Consider the following 23,632-nt stretch of genomic DNA (forward strand, 5'->3'; position numbering starts at 1 on the left):
AATCATGCTATTTTGCTCAAAAATCTGTTTCACTCAGCTTCTCACCTATAACCACTACCTGTCCATCTAGTTCAGTTAATATTGGTAAAGAGAGTCATAATTTGTTAAAACAAAAAAAGAAAGTACACAGACATTGTGGTGATGTGGAATTAGTTCTTTAGAAAAATAAGAAAATAACTTATTTGTAAAGATAAATGTGTAAATATAAATTTCACAGCTGGTAATCGCAGTAGTGAATGTTGACTTTTTTATACTTGGGCTTTATCAAAGAAAATTGGCTTTGTTGTTCCAATAAGCAATAATCCAATTTAAATTGTATGTGTGTATGTATGTGTGTGTATATATATATACACATATATATACACATACAATTAAGACTGCAGAAGGCTGCTTTTATGTTTCTTCAGATTTCACTCAGGACATGCAGTAGGATCTAGTCTTTATTTAGGTTGTATTGCATGATTCTAAAATTTCTTTTTCTCTATACTTTTTATTTTGTCCAAACAGCAACTATAAATGATGTTTAAAAGCAAAAAGACATGTTTAAAAAAAAAAAAAAAAAGTATTGACCAAGAAAGTGCATGTTGAGCTATTTTGTATTTGGAATGAGGTCGTCTTATCTTTATATGAGGCTTTATTGGAACCTGTTGACTAAAATGAGCTTTAAATCAGGACCACAGTTGAGGCACCATAGCAAATCAAGCGTACAAGTGATTTATAGCAGTATTGCCAGCACTAATGTTCTCAGAACGATGGTACAAGTACTTCCTCATTCTAATAAATATTTTAAAATAATAGCAATCTGCTGCTCCTAAGGCAATAAATATTTACTGTGAAGTACATAGATTTATTCTGTAAGGTCCTGACTATATCGATGTCGAAGACTTGTCTCATTTAAAAATCCAAGGTTTTCATAGCATAAATTCAAGAATCAATTTTATATGCTGTTGTATGCTTGACTCTCTTGTCTCGGTAAGTGTTCTCCAAATGATTTGATAGTGGTGACTCTACTGAAGTGGTTAATTCACATTAGGACATATAACGCAGTGAAATTTCAAGTGCTGAGCATGTCTGGAGTTTTGAGGTGTTGCCCATTTAGAGGGGGAGCAAAGTTATGGTACCGAATTGATGAAGGCTGCTGTCCTTATAAAAACAAAATGGAAGCTTCTGTTTCACTAGTTTTGGAAAAAATAAAATAAAATGAATATTATAAAGTGAGCTGCCCTATGATAAATAAATTGTTGCTTCATTTTGGACTTAGACTTTTGGCCAAGAGGCAGTCTTATTTTAGGCCTCTTAACAGTATTGCTCTGCGCACACAGCCGTTAACAAATAATGAGAGCATTGATTCACTGAAAGGGAAAAAACTGGAGCGCATTAGACTATTAAATTAAAAATTTATTCCAATTAGTACTAGGGGAACTGCTTTCTACCCTGCTGAATTAGGCACTTGGGAATTAATAGCAAGTTAAAAATCATTATAATGACAGTCCTTTCTGGACTGCAGCTTTGAGGAAGTTTCTGACAGTGTCACTGTGACCTCAGAGGGTTTCAGCTGCTTTGTGCTGAGGACACATAAATGTGGATTGGTGTAAAAGGGCTTGGGAATATCTCCTAGTGAAGCGAGGTCTTCCCTAAATATCTCAGGTCTGACACCAAACTTGCCAGGTTAGTGTAATAAGCTATCCATTCCCATTTGATCAAACAATAGATGTGACATGTGCTCAAGAGGAAGAATTCTCTGGTTTGATGCGTGGTATTTAATGGCAATCCAGAGAGCCCTTTGCAAGGCTTTTGCCTATTGAATGAGCGTATATTTTCATTCGTTGACTGCTTAAGGATAAAAAAAAAAAAAAACCCCAAAACCAAAAAACTATTTCTTTGTCCTTTTTTTCTTATCCGTATATTATTCCCTTTAAGCTTATGGGAAGAATGGGATAGTCATGTTTTCCCTTCATTTTGTTATCTTGGGGTCTAAAAATTTGTTAGAAGAAAATGCATATATACATTCTGAAAGAAATATTTATTTTAAGAATCAAAGTTCTCTAAAAGTAAAGATGGGTAGTAGCAAAACATGTAAAAATGTGTATGCATTGCAGATGGCCAATGAGGGATTGTTGTTCCTTAGTGTGGATGAGATTTAGATTCATAGAATCATAGAATCATAGAATGCTTAGGGTTGGAAGGGACCTCTAGAGATCATCTAGTCCAACCCCCCTGCACACACAGGGTCACCTAGAGCACGTGGCACAGGACTGCGTCCAAGCGGGTTTGGAAGATCTCCAGAGAAGGAGACTCCACAACCTCTCTGGGCAGCCTGTTCCAGTGCTCTGTCACCCTCACTGTTAAGAAATTTTTCCTTAAGTTCCTATGGAATTTTTGATGTTTCAGTTTCCGGCCATTTCCTCTAGTTCTGTCAGTGGCCACCACTGAAAAGAGACCATCCCCGTCCTCTGCACTCCCTCCCTTGAGGTATTTATATACACTGATTAGATCCCCTCTCAGCCTTCTCTTCTCCAGGCTGAACAGGCCCAGCTCCCTCAGCCTCTCCTCATAGGGCAGATGTTCCAGGCCCCTGATCATCCTTGTAGCCCTGCGCTGGACTCTCCTGGGTAGAATTACTGCATCATGTTTTGTACTGCTGACGCTGATGTTAGCTGAGGCTTGTCGAAGCAGGATGCCTTGCTTTTGGGGGTCCTACTTCACTGCCTTTTCAACTATCCTAATGAAAAGTAATCCATCTTCTGTACCAGTAATTGCCATTACTTTAAAAAAAAAATGAAGAAACTAGGAAACATATTTGGTAGAGAAAACTGACATTTGAGCAAAAGCCTTTCTCAAAGAATGATTTAAAACCCTGTTTACCAGAGCAGCTGTAGGCCAGAGTTACCATGGAAACGGCAAGAATTCAAATAATATTAGCAATAGCATATCTATTATGATATTGCATTAACGATGCTCTACTAAAGGGTCAGTTGTGGTTTCATTTGCAGGGCTCAGTTTTGAGTGATTTATCACCAATATTGTGGACTACAAATTAGAATTAGAAATAGAAGTTTCAACCTTGGATGGCCTTATAATAATATCAGGAGGGAAAAAGTATTAAATTTTTCTGTTATTATACAAAAGAATTGATTTAAAAACATACAGTTATGACAGTTTTGACATTCTTAAATGCAACAAGTTCCTTGTGTTTTTCTTAAAAATAAAATAACACTGTCAGTGCAGGCTGTAAAATAGGTTATCTTCCAGTTAGGGGGTTTTCTTCCAGACCCAGAAGGGCTGACTGCAGTAGTGCAGGTGATGCATCTAAAGCAGAAACATTTGGAGAGAAATAGGTGCAAGAATAATTGATTCATTCTTGAACTTTGTATCATATACATACCTTCTCTGCACTGCTTAGAGACATGTTAAACAACGTTAGTTCTGTTGTTTTGGCGAGAAGAGCCCTAAATTCCTTGTCAATATAAATTCTGTGTTAAATAGATATGGCCAGTTCTGGACGGGGGCAGAGGTAGTATTGGTCTTGTGTTTTGCTGTGGCTGTCGTGCCTTTATTTTATTATTTATGTATTAATTGAATCTTTAAAGGGATTGCTGTGTTTTGCCCTTAGGAGTGATAATGCATTATCAAGATGATAAATGATGAGATTCTTCTAGTCTCTACCTGAGAGCGAATGCATCCTTTTCGGCAGGCAGTTCCTCACTAGTTATGTTTTTTTTTTTTTTTTTTTTTTTTCCCCTGGGTGTTTACTAAAAGTCAAGGTGAAATCCAAAATTGATTTTAGTTTTGTTTTTTAAAAAAATAAAAATGACCTTTTAAATGCCGATTGAACTTGGGTCCCAGACTGGCTGCTGTCAGGACAGAGTCAGGAGGGCCTAGTGACTGCTTTCAAGTTTAGCCATAAGTGGTGTGTTTGATGTGAGAGTTGGGTAAAACTCCACCTAACTGATCCGTCCACAGAATAGTCTGTTGCACTCATACCCTTAATGTACATACCCATAAGCTTCACAGTCTAAATTTCGTTCTGTATAAATGCAGGCTAGTGATTCCCAAGAAGCTTTTTCTGTTGGGCGGCAAAATCTGGCACATGAGAGGTAGAAAAGTTTCCCAAAGCTATAGGAGGATAATGACTGTACTAGAGGGCTGGCACAATGCTTTGCATATTATAAAAGCTGTAAAAACATGAACTAATCCACAAAGCAAATTATGTGTTGCAGATGTATCTGTCTGCTGGGAGGAAAGCATATGCGTGGATGGGTGAGGAGAAAAATCTGGCAAAGGCAGTTTTGTTTGGTCATTTTAAGCTTTCCTGATAGGGATTTCTTTGACTTTTCCTACTTCTTTAGCAGAAGAGATTTTCTTAGGATTTTGTTAGAAAAATTACAGGTTGAGGTTTGAAAAATGTATGCACCTTTTTCTTTTTGAACACACAGAAAATCCAGTTGTCATGGTTTTATTATAACCAAGATGAATCTGAGCACTCTATAATTATTTGAAAAATTGGCAAACAGTACCTTTTCTTCTCTTTCTTCTTTTATCGACAGGCTCACATCTCCAGGTTCCTGCTAAAAGAAGCGTTTTAAGTGTGGTTTTTACTTTGGTAGTGTACTGCATGATAGTTAGTTCACCCTGAAGTGATTGCTGTCTTCATCTGCTTTGTCAAGTCTTCATTTTTATCTAGGGCTTCACTTGAACCTGGATCATTTTGCAGACCGTAATAGAAACATGGTGCTGTATATCAAAATATTTGCTGCAGTGGTTTTTTGCCTGCAAACTTTGGAAGTTAGGTGCCATTTCTCTCTGCAGCCTGATGGTGATTGGCAGTGTTGTATAGAGTAGGTGGCCTGACAGGAGTGCTGTCAGATGGTGTTGCTGCTGGAGCTGGGGGGCTGCGCTGCATTACGGTTCTGTGGTTTCGGTGAGCCGACCACGTTGTGGCAGGACGAACCCCATCTGGGCGAGTGCAAAGGAAGACGTGTTAGGAGAGTCCATTAGTTACGAGCACTCAGGCAAAAGACGCATCATGGCAGACATTGATTTAATGCACAGAGAGGATGGTAAGGGCAGCGGTAAGAACAGGATGGCAAATCATGTGCTGCCCTCACACAGCCAGAAGCATGTATGGAAAAAAAATATTTTGAAGACTATTATGATGGATCTGAGATATGTAGTTAGACAGTTCCCTCCATTGCTAGTTTTCTCTGCCTTTTTTTCTTAAGAGCATATTAATTTATAATACAAATGGATTTCCACATTAGTTACAGAAAATGTTCTTACAAAATGTTACAAGATTTTTTTTTCCTTTCTAAAGCGTATTCAAATAGGGAGTAATATGATTATTAGGAGGTGCTATTTGGAATAAAAATAAAAAGGCTTTCAAGTTGCTCTTGGTTATGAAAGGCATCCAAAAGCTTTATATTTGATAAAGCTATTTTTCAAATGTTGGCAGGAATTCTGTATTTTTAAAGATTTTTTTTCTGTTTGCTTGGCCTCATGTATTCCCCCTGCCTTCCCCCTTTGAAGTATGTGGGAGAGTGCAGAAGGGGAAATACTTCATTAGGTCCATGAATTATTCAGATACAGTTCTAAGTTAACATTACTTTAAATAGCTCAAGGTTTTTCCTCTTCCTTGAGCATGTCTGAGATTTTTCTTTCTTATACTGGTTGTATGCAATGTTCCTTTGCTGAGTACAATTTTACTATCTCTTGGCAATCTCTTTAAATCCTTTCTGACTTGAAATAAGTATTTAATTCTGGTCTTTTTGGCATCGGATATATAATAAACCTGGTAGATACAGGTGAATTGTCATACGTATGGTTTTGTAAATAATCAAATTATTATTTCTTGATCATATTATCTTTCTGCTCTTGTAAAGCCTTGGTCTCAAATAGCCCCTCATGTTCTCACAGTGTGTCTGTGTGTAGGAAATTTCTAATATTAATTACTAACATGGTAAATGCTATTTTCCGTTGAAGGTGCATGGAAATGGATTTACTTGGTCTTGGAACTGTGCCTGAATTTGAGGTTTGCTTTGGTTTTGCTGTTTTAAAACATGCTTCAGGCCTACATGGTTTTGGTAACTCTTGTTCTAACTTGAACTGGGTGCTTCTTTAAGCAAGGTGGAAAAGCAAGGATTTAGGGAGGATGTTTTAAATATTATTAATTCAGATGACAAGTAAGCAACTTGTGCATTGACATACACACATAGCTGAAACAGCTTCTGAGAATTGCTCTGGTACATAGTTTGTGTAAAGGCTGCACCGGAACACTATATTAATCCAAGAATATTGTGGGACTTTAATATATTCAATAACAACTTCTATATCACGAGTTCCTTCCACAACAGCAAACCAAATGAACTACTCCGTCATGCACATGCCAGTCACCGCCTTAAAAGCTCAGTGAAATCCATGGGACTCAGCTTAGTCTGACTGGGCCTAGATCTTCTTAACTAGGAAATACAACCTAAGAACAGTTTTAATTTAGAAAGAAGAGATGCAGAGATCTGCATGGATATGCTTTGATAAAAGGCTAAAATAGTGCATGGACAGGGACCTACTAGCTATGCCAGTGGTGCATGTGAGTCTGGATAGTCAGTTTATTCAATGTTGCTAAAGGTGGTTTCCTTCCCACCTCCTTCCTTTCCTCCCTCTAGCTCCCTTTGTTATAATGGCTCAAAGGAACCCTCCTGCATAGCATATGAACTCTCACTCCCTTTACCAAGTAGTAAAGTATTTCATTATTTTTAGTCCTGTTTCAGCTCACAGTTCAAGCCTTTTGAGAAAGACTTTGAAAAACGGCATAAATAACAACAACTTTAAGAGCAAATGTAACAAGTGACCAATGGAAGAGGTCCTAAATCTATTCTTAGGTTTAATGAAACAACAAAAAAGCAAGTTCTTAATTTATGAAGCTTCTTTTACCATGGCAGGCTTTTTTTGGTTGATAGCCCAAGTAACTGATTTAAACATATAAATAAACAGTAAAATTGCTGCATATGGAATTATGTGTACTCATTTCAAAATGCACTATCTGATACTCAAAATCTGTCAATAAAACATAAATGTTAATATACAAATACACTAAAGCACATAATTGCATTTAAGAATGCAATTCAAAGTCAAAATGGACCTACTGAAATCCTATTTAACTGCTCGATGTATAAACAAGGCATGATGAGCCTGCACAGCACTGAACTTTGGCAAATAGTACTCAAAACCAAGAGGAACATATGGTTGCAAGAGACAAATTTGCACATTTCAAACATTCAGCAATAAATGGAACCAATTAAACGAATCATTTCTTGAATTTGCTTTTCACACATTTCTATTGCAGACTTATAGTTCCCACAGCACTGAAATGATACAGTACTAGCAAGGTCCTAAAGACAGCATGCACAGGTTCTCTGTCATTACCAGTATCTTTGGAGAGTTTTATACATTATTTGGCAATTTTATTCTAATTAACATGTGATCCCTAGTCAACCTGGTATTGAATTGCTTCTGTTTCTTTTCATTTTCTATTCTGCTATCAAGAGGGAAATTTAGCTCTAACAAACTTTTGCTTTTCTAAACAACGGCAGGCAGACTTTTTTCTGACCACCACTTTTCTGTATCCACAGCAAGTTTCTCTGGCCTCACATCCCTCAGTGTTTTTCAGTGTTCTTCTACACAAATGACACCAACTTCAATTTCCTTTCAGCGATACCGAACAAAAATTATGATTATTGCTTGGGGACTGTTCGGGACTTTTGAAGTCTTGAGGTCTAGTAAGCAATTTAAACTTGCAGGTTAAGATGCCTTCTTTTTGCTCTTTCTCCCTAACTGATAAGGTTGCCAACAGAGGCTGCAAGGCAAAACTACATGATTCTGTAGTTTTGAATTTATTCTCTGTTTTGCCCCACTCCTCCTGTATGATCTTAGCGTAAGTCTCTTCAGCTTTCTCTTAGTTCTTCATTTGTTAAAATAGCAATAAGGGAGAAAGTATCAGGACCAATGGTTTTGGTTACAGGTACTTGAGGACCATAATAAAAGCACTGTGCAAGCACCCTGAATAGCACTTCTTTATATATATATGATGTCACAGCAGATGCAAGCCCAAACCAGTGCTGCAGGGATGACTGTCCTGAGTGGTGCTTTGTAGCAACTGCTCAGGCAGTGTTGATTTGCAGTTCGAGATGCTGCCAGACATCAAAGACAGAGACACTGTGGTATAACAAATGTTCAGATGAATGGAAAATGAGAAACACAGTTGTGCTAATTTTGCTGTCGCTATGAATGCGAAGAGGTGGTAGAAGTCAAGTGGGAAACAAAGACTCCAAAAGGAGGAAAAACTTCTTAAAGCTCCTAAGAAGCTATTACAAAGCCAATAAAGAAGCTTTTGCTACAGAGCTGCTGCCTTCACAGAATGGTTTAGCTCCTGGAACAAATAAAAGGTGTGTTGCCACAAATAGATAGTGAGCATTTCCTTGGAACCTTGGTGGAAGTGCTCAGTTCTCGTTCTTTCTATGACAGAGCCTTCAAACTATTCATTTTGAGCACACACGTTCTCTTTCTCTCTTTCATTTTATTGTATTATTTTTTTCAAAGAATGTAGTAGCAGTGCCTAGGAGGAGAGCAGGGAAAGGGCCGTGAAATATTAAACTTAAAAAGAAATTAATATTGCAACTAATTGTAGCGTGATGGGGAAAAGAAAAAAGGCAGTCCTTGGAAAGGACACAGCAAGGCAGGGCATGGAGATGCATTCACAGCCGCATTGCTCACCGGCGCCATTAGGCAAGTCGTTTAATGGGTCTTTTATCATCGCCTCTGGAGAAATACGTTACAGGTAGCCCCAGGAAGCAGCTTGTGTTTCTCTGTTTGGGTCTGTTTTTAGATCTCTTTCTGAGCTTGTATCTGTTCCACATCCCTGGGATGACTTCTTGCAAACAAACGCTTCTCGGAGAGCAAGGAAGCAGCTGAATTAATGTAATTGACACCTCTATAAATAGAGGCGCCGTCCGTGTCAAGTGCTCACTCTGCAATTCCTTCCTCAGCTCATAGTCCAAAATTGGCTGCTGTGGGTCCAGGAATGGGCAATAATGAATACGTGAGTGCTGCTGCTGCAGGTGGAGGTAGGCATGCCGCTCTGCTACCAGCAATTTCCTTCTGTTTCTTCTTAGGCTCTCTCTCCTCTTCTCTCCTCTATCTCGGGCAGCGGTCCCTGCAAGGAGTTCTCTTCCCTCTTACCTGTTCATCGAGTCACAGTCTGACACCGGCTGTCTAAGTGGGGCTTCAGTTGTTTTGCCTACTGAGAAGCTAGTTCTATAGAGGAAAGCTTAGTGCAAAAGTTACTCTTTCACTCTCTTTGGAATACAGTTGCCACATCCCTTTTTACTTTTCAAAGGACGTATTGTACAAACCCCACTTACCTGCTTCAACTGAACTTAGAAAATATAACGAATAATAAAAAGGGAATGGAGAACTAGGTAACTACGTCTTTTATTTCAGGCTTTCTACTCTGACAGTGTAATGAGCCTTTATATTCACCTTAATAATTCATTAATTGATTCTTTTTTCCTGAATTTGTTCTCTCTCCTAAAGTTGTGTTTCTTTGTGCCCATGTCCTGGAACAGGAATTCTGTCTTCAGAGAGTATTAGTAAAGGCATATAGTGCTTAGAAAGAACAGTTTTAGTGGAAATCAAGTACTGATAATTGTGTTATAATAAAGTAACTGCATTATGCATCATAAAAAGCTAGGATTAAACTTACAAATATATAAATAATCATTGAAGTTGAATAGTATAAGAATGAAATTATAAGGACAGCATTATTTCTAATTGCGTTTTGCAGATAAGTATTCAAGCTTCTTTGAATACCAGAATAGTGACAGATATGTTTCTACTTGGACAGTTCATAAATTTTACCACTGGCCTATAGTTGATTAAAAAAAAATCAGTCTAAATGTCAACTTTTCTGTTTTTTTAATGTCAGGATGTCTTGAATAACTTGGGTTCCTGTGAGCTGGATGAAGATGACCTAATGCTTGACTTAGAATTCCTAGAGGAACAACATCACCGTCATTCTGGTAAGTCAGACAAATGCTGGATATCTTCAGCTAGGCATTATATTTTTAGAAATATGAAGAAATGTGTTCAGTCCAATTACTGGGAAACAGCAAAGTTCTTTTATGAAGGGAAGAGCGCTGTGCATTTTGTAGCCTGATAGTTTTAAATGCCTTTGACATTTGACCAAGAGCTGCTCTTGGGCACTGCATTTGCTGATCGCTTGCTTACTGCTGTTTGAGATGCTGCCTTTGCTGAGGATTTGGCCTCTTCTTGTGGATCGCTTCATATGGTCCGTTGTCAAATGGAAGTGGTTTTTTAGATGTGGAAGATGCCCAATTGTGCGGCCCCAAGAACAGACCCATTTGATTATCTAGATACTTAAAATGACTGCCGCCGCCTGGGTAGTTGCCAACAAGACTCTTGCTGATAGATTTATGATCCTGTTCTGTGTGTGCAAGAGTAGTATGCTTCAAATACAATGTTTTACTTGAGACTTGAGTAAAACCTGGTCCTTTCTTTCATGGCTGGTTAAATCAGTGTTACACTTTGAATTACCTAGAATTTTATTCATTAATAACAATAACCAAAGTTGACTCAAGGTGCATTCAGAACAATTTTACAATAAACAAGGTCTTGATATGAAGCATCATAAGGAACATGTGGTGTCACTTGCAACAGGGAATTTTGTGTTCCTCTTCCTGGGACATGGAATGATAGAGTCCACAGAGTCCTACTAATTCAAGAGGGTTCGGAGAGATTTAATATCGTTGTGGAAATAATCAGAAGGAAAGGAAAATTGGTGAGTGTTTTGGATTTGATCACAGATAGAACAAAAATAGTGATTTACTTTTAATTGGCAGAAGGTATAGTGCCCCATAGAAATGCAAGGCTGTAGCAGCAAGTGACCACAGCTTTGCAAGTTACTGAAAGCTACATGGTAGAGGATGAATCAAATTAACTACCCAGAAAAGTGCCCTTTCAAACTGATGCTGAAATGGTACTTATTGTTTACAGAAAAAACAATTGAGTGAGTGTAGAAAAAATGGGTCAAAAAACTCCAGAATGAGCCTTACTTTTTATGAAAAATCATAATTTTAGACTTATTCCCCAGATGTTTTGGAAATGAATTCATAGGCAGAACTGTTTTCCATAAATAAACTTCCCTACCATTCTGTACTTTGCCCCACCTGTGTTTTCTACTTTTCTGTTTATAACGTGTTGAGTTAACAGGGATAGAAAAATTGTGTCCCACATCTTCTTATAAAGGTTTGATAGTGGCTTCTGGATAAGGTAAGATCCTAACACCTAAATGACACATCCCTTAGTGAAAAAAAATTAGGATGGGGTGTGATATGGTACATAATCATTCTACTTTTAGCCTATTATCCAGAGTAGATGAGGGGCTTTTAAAACAGGATTGTCTGCACTGCAGTTGGAAGAATGATGACCATTTGTATTTTGAGAGCTAATGTAAAGACCTTCCACTGGAGTCTATGCATTATTTTCAAACACAAAGTTGTTCCTTTTATTAATATATCGCTCTGTCATTTGTTTGTGTGTGTTATTCATGGTTGCGTCTAGCTGCAGAAAATGCAGAATTTGTGGGATTTGTCATTGTCTTTGTTAGAATAAACAGTTGAAAGGACAGATTCAGAGTATAAGTTGACAGCATCTCATTGCTTTAAGCTGATGTCTTTGTTTATACTGTCTTAGGATCCGGTACAAAATGGTTAGACTTGGTTGCTTAAAAGTTGTCATCTTAATCCTTTTTTAGATATAGAAATAAAAGGATTGATTTATAGAGATTTGTGGCTCTTGGAGTATGTAAGACCTTAAAATACATTAATGCTGTTGAAGTAAAATTTTATTTAAAAATTTCAAATCTATTCATTTTATGTTTTGATTTTTGGGGCTTATTCTCTCTGCCCACCCCCTCCCGCCCACACCAGCACAGAAAGGCCACTTCATTTGTATTTAATTAGCATTCTTCTGACCTACTGCAGTTTGAAAACAGAATTAAATATTATTTATGCAGTTTTTTTTATAGGCAGCTGGATACAGGAGTGATCAAGTGCTTACAATGCAGATATGCAGCTAGTTTAATACAGAGCTTTAAAGTTTTATCAGCCCATCAGATGGAAGGGATCGTATTTCTGGGTGTGCACCTCTCAGCTCTTGCAGATAATTGGGACACAGAATACTTAAAAAAGGTCTTTAATCTTGTCTTTTTCATAAACAGAAAGATGATAGATATCACCCTGAAGATCAACCAGTGCTGTTTTGCCAGAATTTGTTTTTGTAATGGAGGTTATATAAAACAAGGAATTATTTTAATTTTAGTATGTGACCTGCCTGAAAATAAAGTTACATGAAGTAATTTGCTAGCTGTTGACTTAAAATTTAGAATTAAAATGGGTTTACAAGGAAAGCAGGACTAATATCACACCTTAGACTTGAGTAGCGATGCCTGCTCCGTCGTGGGGAGGCTGAATGCTTGTCAAGCGTAGTGCCACAATTAGTAAGTGCAGTGGAGGGACTGGTTAATGCTAAGTTAAGTAAGTGCAGTGGAGGGACTGGTTAATGCTGCTTAAGCAGCTCCACATTTTAAGAAACTTCATCAGCTAAGGAATAAACACTTACATAGTTTGGAAGTGTTTATTAGTAAAAACACAAAGCTACAGAGGAGAAAAAGGGGCAAAGATCTCTTGGAGCTTGTGTGGTTGCAATATATATTTTTTATTATCCGAACCAATTTTCCCTTGTGACCTTATTGCATCCTTTTGACCTTTCACATGGTGCTTGTTGCCTTCCAGCAGCGTCCCTGTGAAATGAGGTTCCTGCAAAAAGGCACTATGAAGCAGGATGAATACTAGAAATAAAAGCATATTCCTAACTTTTTTCTCTTCTTTCTTTGACAAACTGTGGGAAGAGAATATTCTGAATTGAGGGAGAACTTATGCTGGTACAGTACAGTATCAATACAGTATTGGTGCTTCCACTGCAGATCTTTGATACCAGCAAGAAAATAGAAAGAAAAAATCAGTTTATCAGTTATTAATCAGTTTGATTTGCTTGGAATTTTATGTACTGTTCTTAAGCTGGAATATTTAAAACTAGTTGTAATATGACAAACATGATGAGCCTTGAGGGTATCTTTTTATTACTCTAAGTAAATTAGTCTTCTAAAATATGATGCAGGGTGGATTTCCTGTTGTAAAATAATGAAGTTAGTGGTTGGTAGAGTGGAATACCATTGACTGTTTATAGAAAGTGACAGCATTAATTTAGCCATATTCACTTTCATTTTTCCCAGTGAAACATATCTTACTTGATTCCAGGTATTGATTGCTCAAATGTAATGAAGACCTTTATCTTGAGTGATGTAAGCGGTGGAGAAATTATTAAAGTAGTACGTGTTAATATGGGTGATTTATTTGCTTAAATTATACCCAACCCATTGAAAAAGACAATATTTATATTCATATGTTTAGCTTTGTTTAGCTATGAATACAACAAATCTTTTCTAAGCTCATAAAGCCGTAGATATCCAAAGTATTTTGTAATTTCTTAACTATTTGCTCTCAGTGTCATAAAACTACTACCACTCACCCTGTTTTGATGAAGATGGATGCGTGTGTGCTGAGGGTTTGTACCAAGTGGTGCAGCTGGAATAAGTAGGAATGTTTACCGTTTGCAGTATTAAGCACATCCTGCAGCAGACTGTCCTGCATCTCTCATAGTATGGCTTGAATGCCTGCTGCATAGGTTTGAATAATGTAGTCTGCTCTAATTTTTAGAAGAGATTTGTCTTTAGCCTTTGCAGATTGAGTATTGTCTCATCTGTAGAGCAATGATCCAACGAACACATAAAACATAGTTACTTCATTGTGTATTTCAGAAATGAAATTGTCTCAGTTGCTGGAAAACAGATGAATTAGAATTGAAATATGAAAATGTACTCTTTCAGTCTAAATATTTTTCAACTCTCACAAAATAGAATTTCAGATGTAGGACACATTTTAGACTCCCATTCAAACCTGACTTAATCCTATTTCTGTGTTAGAGGTTTTCTAAGTGCATGTTTAATTTTATGCATGTGCAATACATGCTTTGTTATTCACCCGAGTAAATGTCTTCCAGTCTCCAGGTTTACAGATGTAAAGGAACTGACTTGACAAACTGAATTTTGAAATGGTGGAAATTGATATTTCGTGCCCTATAGTGTTTTTCTTTCTAAGTGGATATTCAGAAAGAAGACCATGATCTTTGCATAGTTTTCTGTTAATGTAACTGAAACGAATAACTGTCTGAAGCTCTAGTATACTAACATCACTGTTGTAGCACTCCTACTCTTTAGCTATTAAAAAAAATGAAAATGATGAGCAGGGAAAGTAAAATCTCAAGGAGAGATGAGAAGCCACGGGTTATCCTTCTGTGATATGTTCCTACTTTATTTTTTTTATTTTTATTTTTTTTTTAAGTAAGGAGTAGTTGCGAGATTAGCAGATAATTGAATGAGTTTTGCAGCTGTCCTAGTGACAGGTAGAAGTAGAGTTCTGGGTTTTGATATGGCTGCACAGCTTAATTATACTTATTTTTAAATGCCAAATTGCTATCACCATTCCAAACTCCCCTTTTTGCAATCAAATGGTGTTAGGAAGCAGCAGCCTCACCAGCACAAGTGCAGGGCTCTGCTTGTTTCTTGGGGAAGGAAAGTCAGAGACTGGATGAATAAGCAGTGTGAAAGTTGTACTTGTGCAGAAGCATGTAGAAAGTGGCACTTCCATTTTCAGAAGGATTTGCCATTAAAGTTTAATAGCCAGCTAACATTGGGATGGAACGTAATATCTAGAGTTATTCTAATGTTTAGAGACCACTTGATTATATTTTGTGCCTATTCATATCTCATTCCAGGAAGTGATCTAGACACTGCAACTGCTGATGTATTTGCTGCTGTTACTGTTGCTCTTACCTTTGTCTTTACTTCTCTGGAAAAAAAAAAAAGTCAACCCCAGATTTATCAGAGGAAGAAAAAAAGTTCTGCAGTAGCCTATCAAACTCATCAGCTGGAGTTTGAACTTAAGGACTTTTTAAACCTTTCCAAAGGTGTACCTACCACACATCATTACTGAAAGATAGAATCAGATCTTTTGTAGTGTTTGAAAATATTATTTGCCTTTACTGTTGTCTCTTTTGTGACTGAGTCTCTTGTGATGTGAGAGCCTGCTGTCCCCTCTTTGGCCCTGTGAGGAATCTGACAAATCATTAACATGGCTTAGGTTTTTGCTTTCTGGTTTTACTTACAACTTCTTTTGAGGAGGAAGGAATTCACAAGTGAGTACCAGGTAGGGAAAAAAAAAATCTTGAGATCTGCCGAAGCTCTGTTTGAGCTAGAGAAAGTGAGCCAATTGGGAGAAAAGCTTTGGAGGTAGGTTGGTAGAAGAGGAGCTTTGAAAGAAGGATTTTGGCCTCTCGGAGACTCCCAAAAGAAGCGCATGCTTTTGTAATTCAGAGTCGTAGCTCAATTTGTGAAGTGTATTGTGAGAAGGAAACCGTACACCCATCTCTGCTAGAGAAACAATTTGGGATGAAGTCTGAAAGGCGAGCGTGAAGATTTTTTCTTTTTCACCTTCTGTATTTCAGTTTATGCTGGGATTGTTCAATGTGGCCCATAATGAGAAATGTCAGGCTATCTCTTACTAAGTTGCCTGTTTTTGAAATTCTTCTACAAAAGCTTTTCCAGTGATAACAGCCTTAAATGGAAGCTTGTCAGAGCATCTCCTTGCCTCTGCTCCGATCTCACCTGCAAAGGACAGTCCCTGCATTAAGTGCACCGAGGATGGCATCAGTACTGGTCCTTCTCGTTGAATTTGAAGTATGGTTATAAATCAGAGCATGTAGAAAGTGCTTCTGAGAAGTGGACAAAAGCAACAAGTGCTCTATTGCAGCATGGATGTCATGTATGCTGATGAATCTGCAAGGGGCAAAGTATGCATAAATTTCTATTACAGTGAATCTATAGGTAGAACTAAGCATGCATCAGTGTGATATTTAAGAGTAGTTGAGCCAAGCGTTTGTCTGTAAGAAGTTGATTGTTGGCATGCATTTTCCCCATTCCAAATACGTAGTCTGATGAATGGATAACTTGGAAGTCCTTGGATTCTTGCTCCATGAAAAGTATTTCTCTTTGACTGTGAGCCGTGGTGAAAAAGAAAATTTTAAGCCTGCACAGAACTGAAAAATACCCACATTTCTGTAGGCAACACCTTGTGTGATGTTGAAAAGATGGTTGCAGTGAGACATATTCTCTTAAGACCACTCAAGATGCAAGCAAACAAGGAACGGATGCCTAGGCAGGTGGTAGGGCAGAGGATGATGTTAGACTATGCTGCCGCTGGGCGCAGGTGCTTGAACTGCCAGAACATAATTGACGGAATAGGTCAAGCAAACGCATTTCTTTGAGGGATTTCAGTTTGTAGCGTAGGTTTTATATGCTTTAATTCCTCAAACAACTGCAAATCTTCAAACCCATGCTTTTCCGAACTAGTGACAGGTTTTGTACTGCCGCACAGGAACCACTCAGTCGGCAAGGGTGAGAAGTAGAACAGAACTGCTCGTGGTGTGCGTGCTGGTTGCAGCCTGGCTAACAGGCCCGCTCTCTCCTCCTGCTCGGAATATTTCTGAGCCCTGCAAGCACAGCTACTGAGGTCTTGTCTTGTTTTTGACAAATAAAGGGTTAAATGGATATCTTCCCAAAGGTTAAGGGAACTATGACTGCAAATAGCACCGAAAAAAACGAGATGGAAAAAAAAAGTGTTGGTGATATACTTGTTGTTATGATTGTGATTTTGCTAACTGTCTGAGGCCAGGCAGTATGATCAACCTGTTGAATGTCTTCCTGGCTGCACCATATATATTTTTTTTATCACATAGGTTTTCTTGAGTCCAAGTAATTTAGTTTAAAAATACATTTGGTGGTTGAAAAGCAAGCAGTAGATAAAAGTACAGCTGTGTTGTAGTATTATTTTTATTCCTGTGCTTTTCCCCAAAACTGCTAATTTCACAGAAAATAGTTTTGACAAGCTTTGTATTTCTACTACATTTTTCCTCATGAATAAAAGATAGAATAACTATTTCTAAGGTTTGGTTTCTTTGTTTCATTCTCTGCTTGTTCTTTAACTTGTTTGTTCAAATTGATCTGGAGTTCTCGCAGGATCGAGATTTTGGAGGAAAAAGTATTCTTTACTTTCTAAAAATAAAGTCACTGTTAGCATGTGTTGAAAATTATGTGTTAAAGATACAGTGGCATAGACATCATGTTACTTAAACATGTTGTCACCAGCATATATGAGATTCAATGCAAATAGTTCCTAGTTCTGAGGCCCTGTGGCCTAAGCCCGCAGCGCACACACAGAGTGTGCAGTTACGCGCGTGTGTGTTTGGGTGGCGGTGACCACCACGTGCGTGACTGAAGTTGTGATTGTACCACCATACGTCCAGAGGTTCTTCACCTATTGATTTTGCTGCTTGAATTTGTTACGTTGATACAATGCAAACATTTTACATGTGCTTCTGTAGCTCTTCTCCTGACCTATCTCCATTTGCTTTCTATTTAAAAACAAAATGTTGGATGGCTTTTTGCTTTGCGTTCTTTCCCAGGTAGCTATTTGAAGCATAATGCAAACAGCATGGGCCTTTCCAACTTGATTTCAGATGGCATATTCATTAAGCGTTGCTTTTTGAAGTTAAAAAAAGCTGAAGATGCTTCTTGCTTGCTTCCACACTTAAAAGTTTACATAGCTGACAAATTTATAAATATCACCAAAATTCTGTGCTCAGGTTAATAATGGAGAATCCCACTCTTGGCAGACCATTCTGTTCCTTCTGTTGTAGAAACAAATCACCGCACTTCTTCATTAAATAATGCTAGCTGCAGTTTTAAATTGTAGGTTAGGCATTCTGGAGTTGGCAAAATTCCTTGGAGATCAACCTACTTGCTAATTATGTGTGGGGATGATTTGTCCCTTTATTTATTACTACAAAGTGTATTTGAAATTTGATAGCAGAATTTAGGCCAGTGTATTACTGTTCTCTTCATATTCCAATCTCATTAAGAATGATTCAGCATGTTTTACATTTACGACATATCCCTTTGATTTTTATTTTTAAGTTTATTATGGACTCTGATCTCTTCTGTGTTGTTGTTCGTTTAGTCTATATGCATGTTGTTCATATCTTCATTAGTTTTTTGGGGGGTGGGGGGAAATGTCACAGCATATCACCAAATACTTAGAAAAAAGACATCTTTCCATTAGGAAGCACTGTTCTGTCCTTCAAGCATTCGCTGTGAAACCTTCTCAGTAGGGCATTAAGCATTTATTTAGCCTAAGGCACATCAGTATCCTCACTGAAGTAAGTGGGATCACACATGTGAGGTTTAAGCATATTCATAAGTGACCTTGGTTGTAGGAATTTGGACTTTGATCATATTATGCCTCCTCTGGGACCAAATATTACAGCTATTCAGTTGCTGAAATTTGCTTTTAATCTGCTTAGTTGCAGCTGAAACTATGTGCCAGTCCAGTATTGATGACAGATATGGTAGAAGGTAGCCTGGTTGAGAAGATGGTATAGTAACATACAGCTGATGTATGGACTATTTCTTCAGAATATTGGTACTAGTTGCAGTATAGTTTAAGTGAATAAAATACCACATTATTAACAGTTTAATGATTAAATTCTCCAAAATAAACATAGGAGTGCTGTCCAGCTGTTCAGTTTCATGTAGTTCATAGACATGGAGGCAAAAGGAAAAGATCCGAAGACACTACAAAATTACTGTTTATATTGCAAGGAAAATTAAAGTTGGTAGCAAAGTACAATATGTTTATTTATGTTAAATTGTTAATATATTTTCAAGAACAAACTCCTGCAGGAGGCTCTCTTCCCCTTTAAGACTCATTTCATGCAAGCCTCTATCTTCCCAAAGTGAGAAGGGAATTATTCCTGGTTCCTTCTTAATGACCCAGCCAGAGTAGAAATTGGTTATGTGAAGACTTACCCCTCTATTTCTTTACAGTTTCCTTTCATCACTATCTTTTTCTACAGTAAGTAGTTTGAGGAGAGCTTGAATTCAATTATGTAAAAGAACAAGTGAATTAAAGCTTATTGAAGGTTTGTTTAATTGAGGTTCATGCAAAATCTCAGCATGCCTTTAACCCACTAGACTCCTTTTGAAGAAGTGATGGGAGATGAGTTCTTCTATAAAGTAAAAACTTTTCCACGCAAATTGGATCCATTTCTATTTCTCTCCTTAAAGAATTCCTTTTGTTTTTCTTCGTGAAAATAACATCTAAATATTCTGTAGTGGCAAAAGAAATAGGTAGGGCTTAAGTCAATTATTTCTGTAGTCACCTCCATTGAAATTGCTTCTAGTTAGCTTAGAAAGTACTACAGCCTAGTCTGCTTATTAGTTGAAGCTGTGACCTTCAAGGAAGTCTCAAACACCTGCAGGTCTCCTGGAGGCCGAGCAGTAGATGCCTAAGAAGGATATTTGATTTTTTGTGCTCAATGAATGATTGTTGTCTTACAATTCTGTTGCTGACTTTTGTATCCCGAGCCTTTATTTTTCCATATGTGTTCTAGAAGAGTGCCTAAAACTTTATTCCTATTTTCTTCTCCTCTGCTCACATTTTTAAATGATTTTTGAGCACAGATTTTTTGCATGATTTTCCATCTCTGACGTGAGCTATGTGAACACCTAGAAAATATTCACTAGGAGAAGCAAGTCAAGACTTAATTTATTTTGAAAGACCTTGTATTGTAGGATCAAATCACAATTTCTGTGAAAGCTGTTCTGTCTCCGCAAGTGAAAGCTAAAACTACTGAGATTTAATGGTATTTCTGCTTCTATCTGACTGTGAGGTCTGTGCTTTTAAAGTGCTTAAGCTTCTACTTCCTCCTTTCTGGTAAGGTAATAAAAAAAAAAATCAAATAATTTATGGAAGTGTCACACGATTTAAAAAAAAAAGAAACCTTGATGGAGTTACAGAGCCACTCACTGTTCAAGTGGTGGATGTTATAATTTGAGAAAAATCAGAATGCTTACTGTATTTTCTGTTTCTGATATTTATGCTGGAGTGCAATCCTACACATAATAAATAGGATATGTGTGGATGCCAAAATGAAGTAGGTTAGGGTAAAGCCTATTTACAGGAAGAATAGAATTTATGAAATCATTATTCTTCCGATTGTCAACAATATGTGCAGCTGTAATTTTTCATGTTCTGAGGCAATTTTCTATACTCAAGGCCATTCAGTAAGCAGCCAGACCTGTTTTTTTCTCTTCAGCAATCTTAGTATTATCTGTTTTTTTTTTCTTGCTATTCATATGCATCATTCTGTGCACAGCAGCTGTCCAGACTGCAAGAATAAACTGATAGGTTTTCATGTTCTTTTAGTTTACCTAGGTCTTTAAAAACTAATAGCTGGTGTGCTATTCCAGCGTTTAAAAATTATTATCTGATTTTGGCAGTCTTACACTTGAGAATATAATATAATAGCTTAAAAAGATATTTTATGTAGCCAATAGCTATATAATATAAAAAATTACGCTATCCTTATTATACAGCTCTTCCTTGTGATTACTTTTTCAAAGCCTTTCTCTGAACTGAAAATCATTTTAAGAAGATTTTGTGTGCTCTCCTGAGAAGATTTAACTGTACTTTTGTAAAACTGTATTACAGATACAGGTTTTTTTATGAGGTGAAAATTCATTTTCTATATTCAGGAGCAAAACAATGCAGCTGAGTCATTACTGCTTATTGCTTATACATTCTGTCACTTGGAAATGACAAGTCCTTTTAAAAAAGAAGCTCTCATGAACTGTGTCACAGTTTTGTTAGAAGTCCTGATGAATAAATAGCATTTTTTTCACTCATCTGTAAAGTTTTTTTTTTTTTTTCTTCCAGTTACTTTGGAAATTATTTTTTTATTTATTTTTTGTGGTTGCACTCTAGGGATTTCTGCATGTCCTTTTTTATTTTTTTTATTTTTATTTTTATTTTTTTTATTTTTTTGCTAGTAGGACATCCCATCCTGGAATTACAGTGTCAAACTTTCTTAGGTGCCTTTTTGCTTTGAGTCAAAAATGTTTCCTTCTCTACATAATTGGTAAATGTGGATCTGCCTTAGAGAAATATTCGTATTGGAAACTTGGCTTCAGTTTTCAAATGAATGTAGGATTATACATTGCTTTTATATTTAGTAAGTAGATGGCTAAATTCCTGACTTTGCTCATGGTATTATATACCAGGCATCTTACTTGCACTGCTGTCTCACACTGTCCACTGTTGTTTTTTGTCAGATGCTTCCTGTTAGAGTTGTCTAGGCTTTAATGAACCTACTGAGATCCAAGAAAACTCAGAATTTCACAGATTCACATCTCTTAATATGGGCTAGCCAGTTTTTTTGAGAGGTTTAGGATATTATTTATAACAGAAGATGTGGTTGTAAATTTTCATAGAAAGGTTGAATTTAGTTGAATTATATCATTTTCAGTGGATGAATATTGAGAATTTACTTCCAGTGACTTTGGAGAGAATAAACTTATTCTGGTTCCTTTTCACATATGTACCCAGTCGGGAACTGTCAGGGTTTTATGAGGTCTCATTTGTCTTTCACATAATTGAGAGAGACGTAACGGTGCATGTACCATGCTAGGGCATCATGCGGATGTCTAAATTCCCTGGAGTACTTGAGTCCAGTCTTATAATTATATTGACAATAAGACTTTATCATTTTGGATGATGGACTTGGAGGTTTTAAGGAGAAGAAGGCAAGGAACAGCAGAAGAGGAGAGATTGAAAGAATTTTTAAAAATACTTTTTGACTAGTACTGGTAGAGGCAGAAGAGGCAGAACTTTAAAAATGCATTCATTGTTATTTCTTAAAGTTTGTGCATTTGATATATATGCTAAATAAAACCTGCTGTAGCTCTCCATTCATATAATAGTTTTTGGTATACAGAACCAATCAGCTCGTCTTCTACTATATGTTTTGGTTTTCCCAGAAACTGTAATGGAATGATCACTCCATGTACAGGAAAAGTGTATAATTTGGATTTAGGAAACTTAACTCTCCTTTGATCTTTGCCAGAGATTATTTATATGATATTGTGCAAGATACTTCCTCTGTTATGTGTGCTTATCAGTATTTATTCCTAGTGCGGAGGATTTTGTTGGGATGCTTTCTTTATTTCCCATGTGTTTATATATTGTGATTTGAAGTGCCATGATTTATCCTGCAGTCACATAACTTCAAGTAATTGTTTTGTAAATAATATTCTGTTATCAACTTGATTGTTTGAGAAATGTTTCTTATCCATTTTTTGCTGTAATTGTGCAAGAGAGATTTATTTTTGACAAAAGAAAAAGTAAATAGCTTAAAAATTGACAGTGATAAAGCAAAGTGCTTTAAAGGGAAGTCAATCTCTTGACTGACAACAAATGAAAGCAAACGGGAGATTGTGATCTGGAATAGCAGCAATGAGAATCCCCAAGAGCTACATCCTCAGGCTGCAGAAATGAGCCAGCACTGGGAGGGCTGCTCCAAGGGCTCCAGTGCTCCACACTGCTCCTCCTCTCTTGGCAAATCCATGCAAGAGCTTTCTTAATAGTTATTGCATCAACTTCACAGAAGTTATTTCCATCCATGAACCTATACATTAAATTATTCTTAATAAGTGTCAAAATATATCATAGCAGTAGATCAGTGTTATTGGAATTATATTCTGTGTTGTCCTATTAGTTTAAAACACAACTTGAACAACAAAATATAACCATAAAAGCAAAACAAACAAACAAAATCACTAGAATGACAAACTGGAGCCATTTTCGTCATTTACCTTTACCAGTACCTGCTATATCCAATATTAGATAAGTTTATTTTGTGATGCTTTTGGATCCTGGGGTCCTCTTTTCCCGTTACTGTTTCCTGGCATCCACTAGTACTATGGGTTTAGGTAGAAATGAATAATTATAATATAGTTAATGTCTATTTGTCTGCAGAAGTGGGAAAATAGATTTATATGATGCTAGAGGAAAATAGAGAAATTTGGAAAGGACACAATTAATCATCCCTACTTCTGTGAAAAAATATTTTGACATCTTTGATGCTTACATGTAGCCAACAAATGTAGGTTTTATGTGGCAATACAAACCACTGTAGCTTTGGAAAAATAAGTAGTGCTGGGCTTACATTAATGAAGGAGAATGCCTGAGGATGGAGCTGGTATATGCAGTGATACCAATTTACAGGAAAATTGCATGATGCTCTTTGTTGTAAGTTTGAGGCATTATCACTCGAGGAGTGAAGGGCAGAATGGCAGGGTTTCATACGCACTGGGCGCTGTGGTCTGATCGGCTGAATGCATCATTCACTTGGAGGATCTGCACTCATCCTTTCTTTAGCACATCGTGGGCTTTAAGCAGGGAAATCACAGTTCAGAGCTGTTGCTAAAGCTGTTACTCTCAGCTGCAGGTTGAGGAATTTAATGTGTTTGTTTAAAATATAAACCAATTAT

At 37.0% G+C, this 23,632-nt stretch overlaps 1 protein-coding gene across 1 annotated transcript in view; it reads left to right on the top strand.

Annotated features, from left to right (window-relative positions):
* CCSER1 (coiled-coil serine rich protein 1) overlaps window positions 1–23,632 on the top strand; it is a 517,309-nt gene that overhangs the window by 92,964 nt on the left and 400,713 nt on the right. Inside the window, exon 4 of the mRNA XM_088529607.1 lies at window positions 9,977–10,070. Coding sequence (XP_088385733.1) covers window positions 9,977–10,070 — 94 coding nt within the window. The remainder of the gene's footprint in view (window positions 1–9,976; window positions 10,071–23,632) is intronic.

Source organism: Tinamus guttatus, unplaced genomic scaffold (assembly GCF_059628265.1).
Source record: "Tinamus guttatus ecotype Peru unplaced genomic scaffold, ASM5962826v1 Tinamus_guttatus_pri_ptg000028l, whole genome shotgun sequence".
Taxonomy (NCBI): Eukaryota; Metazoa; Chordata; class Aves; order Tinamiformes; family Tinamidae; genus Tinamus; species Tinamus guttatus.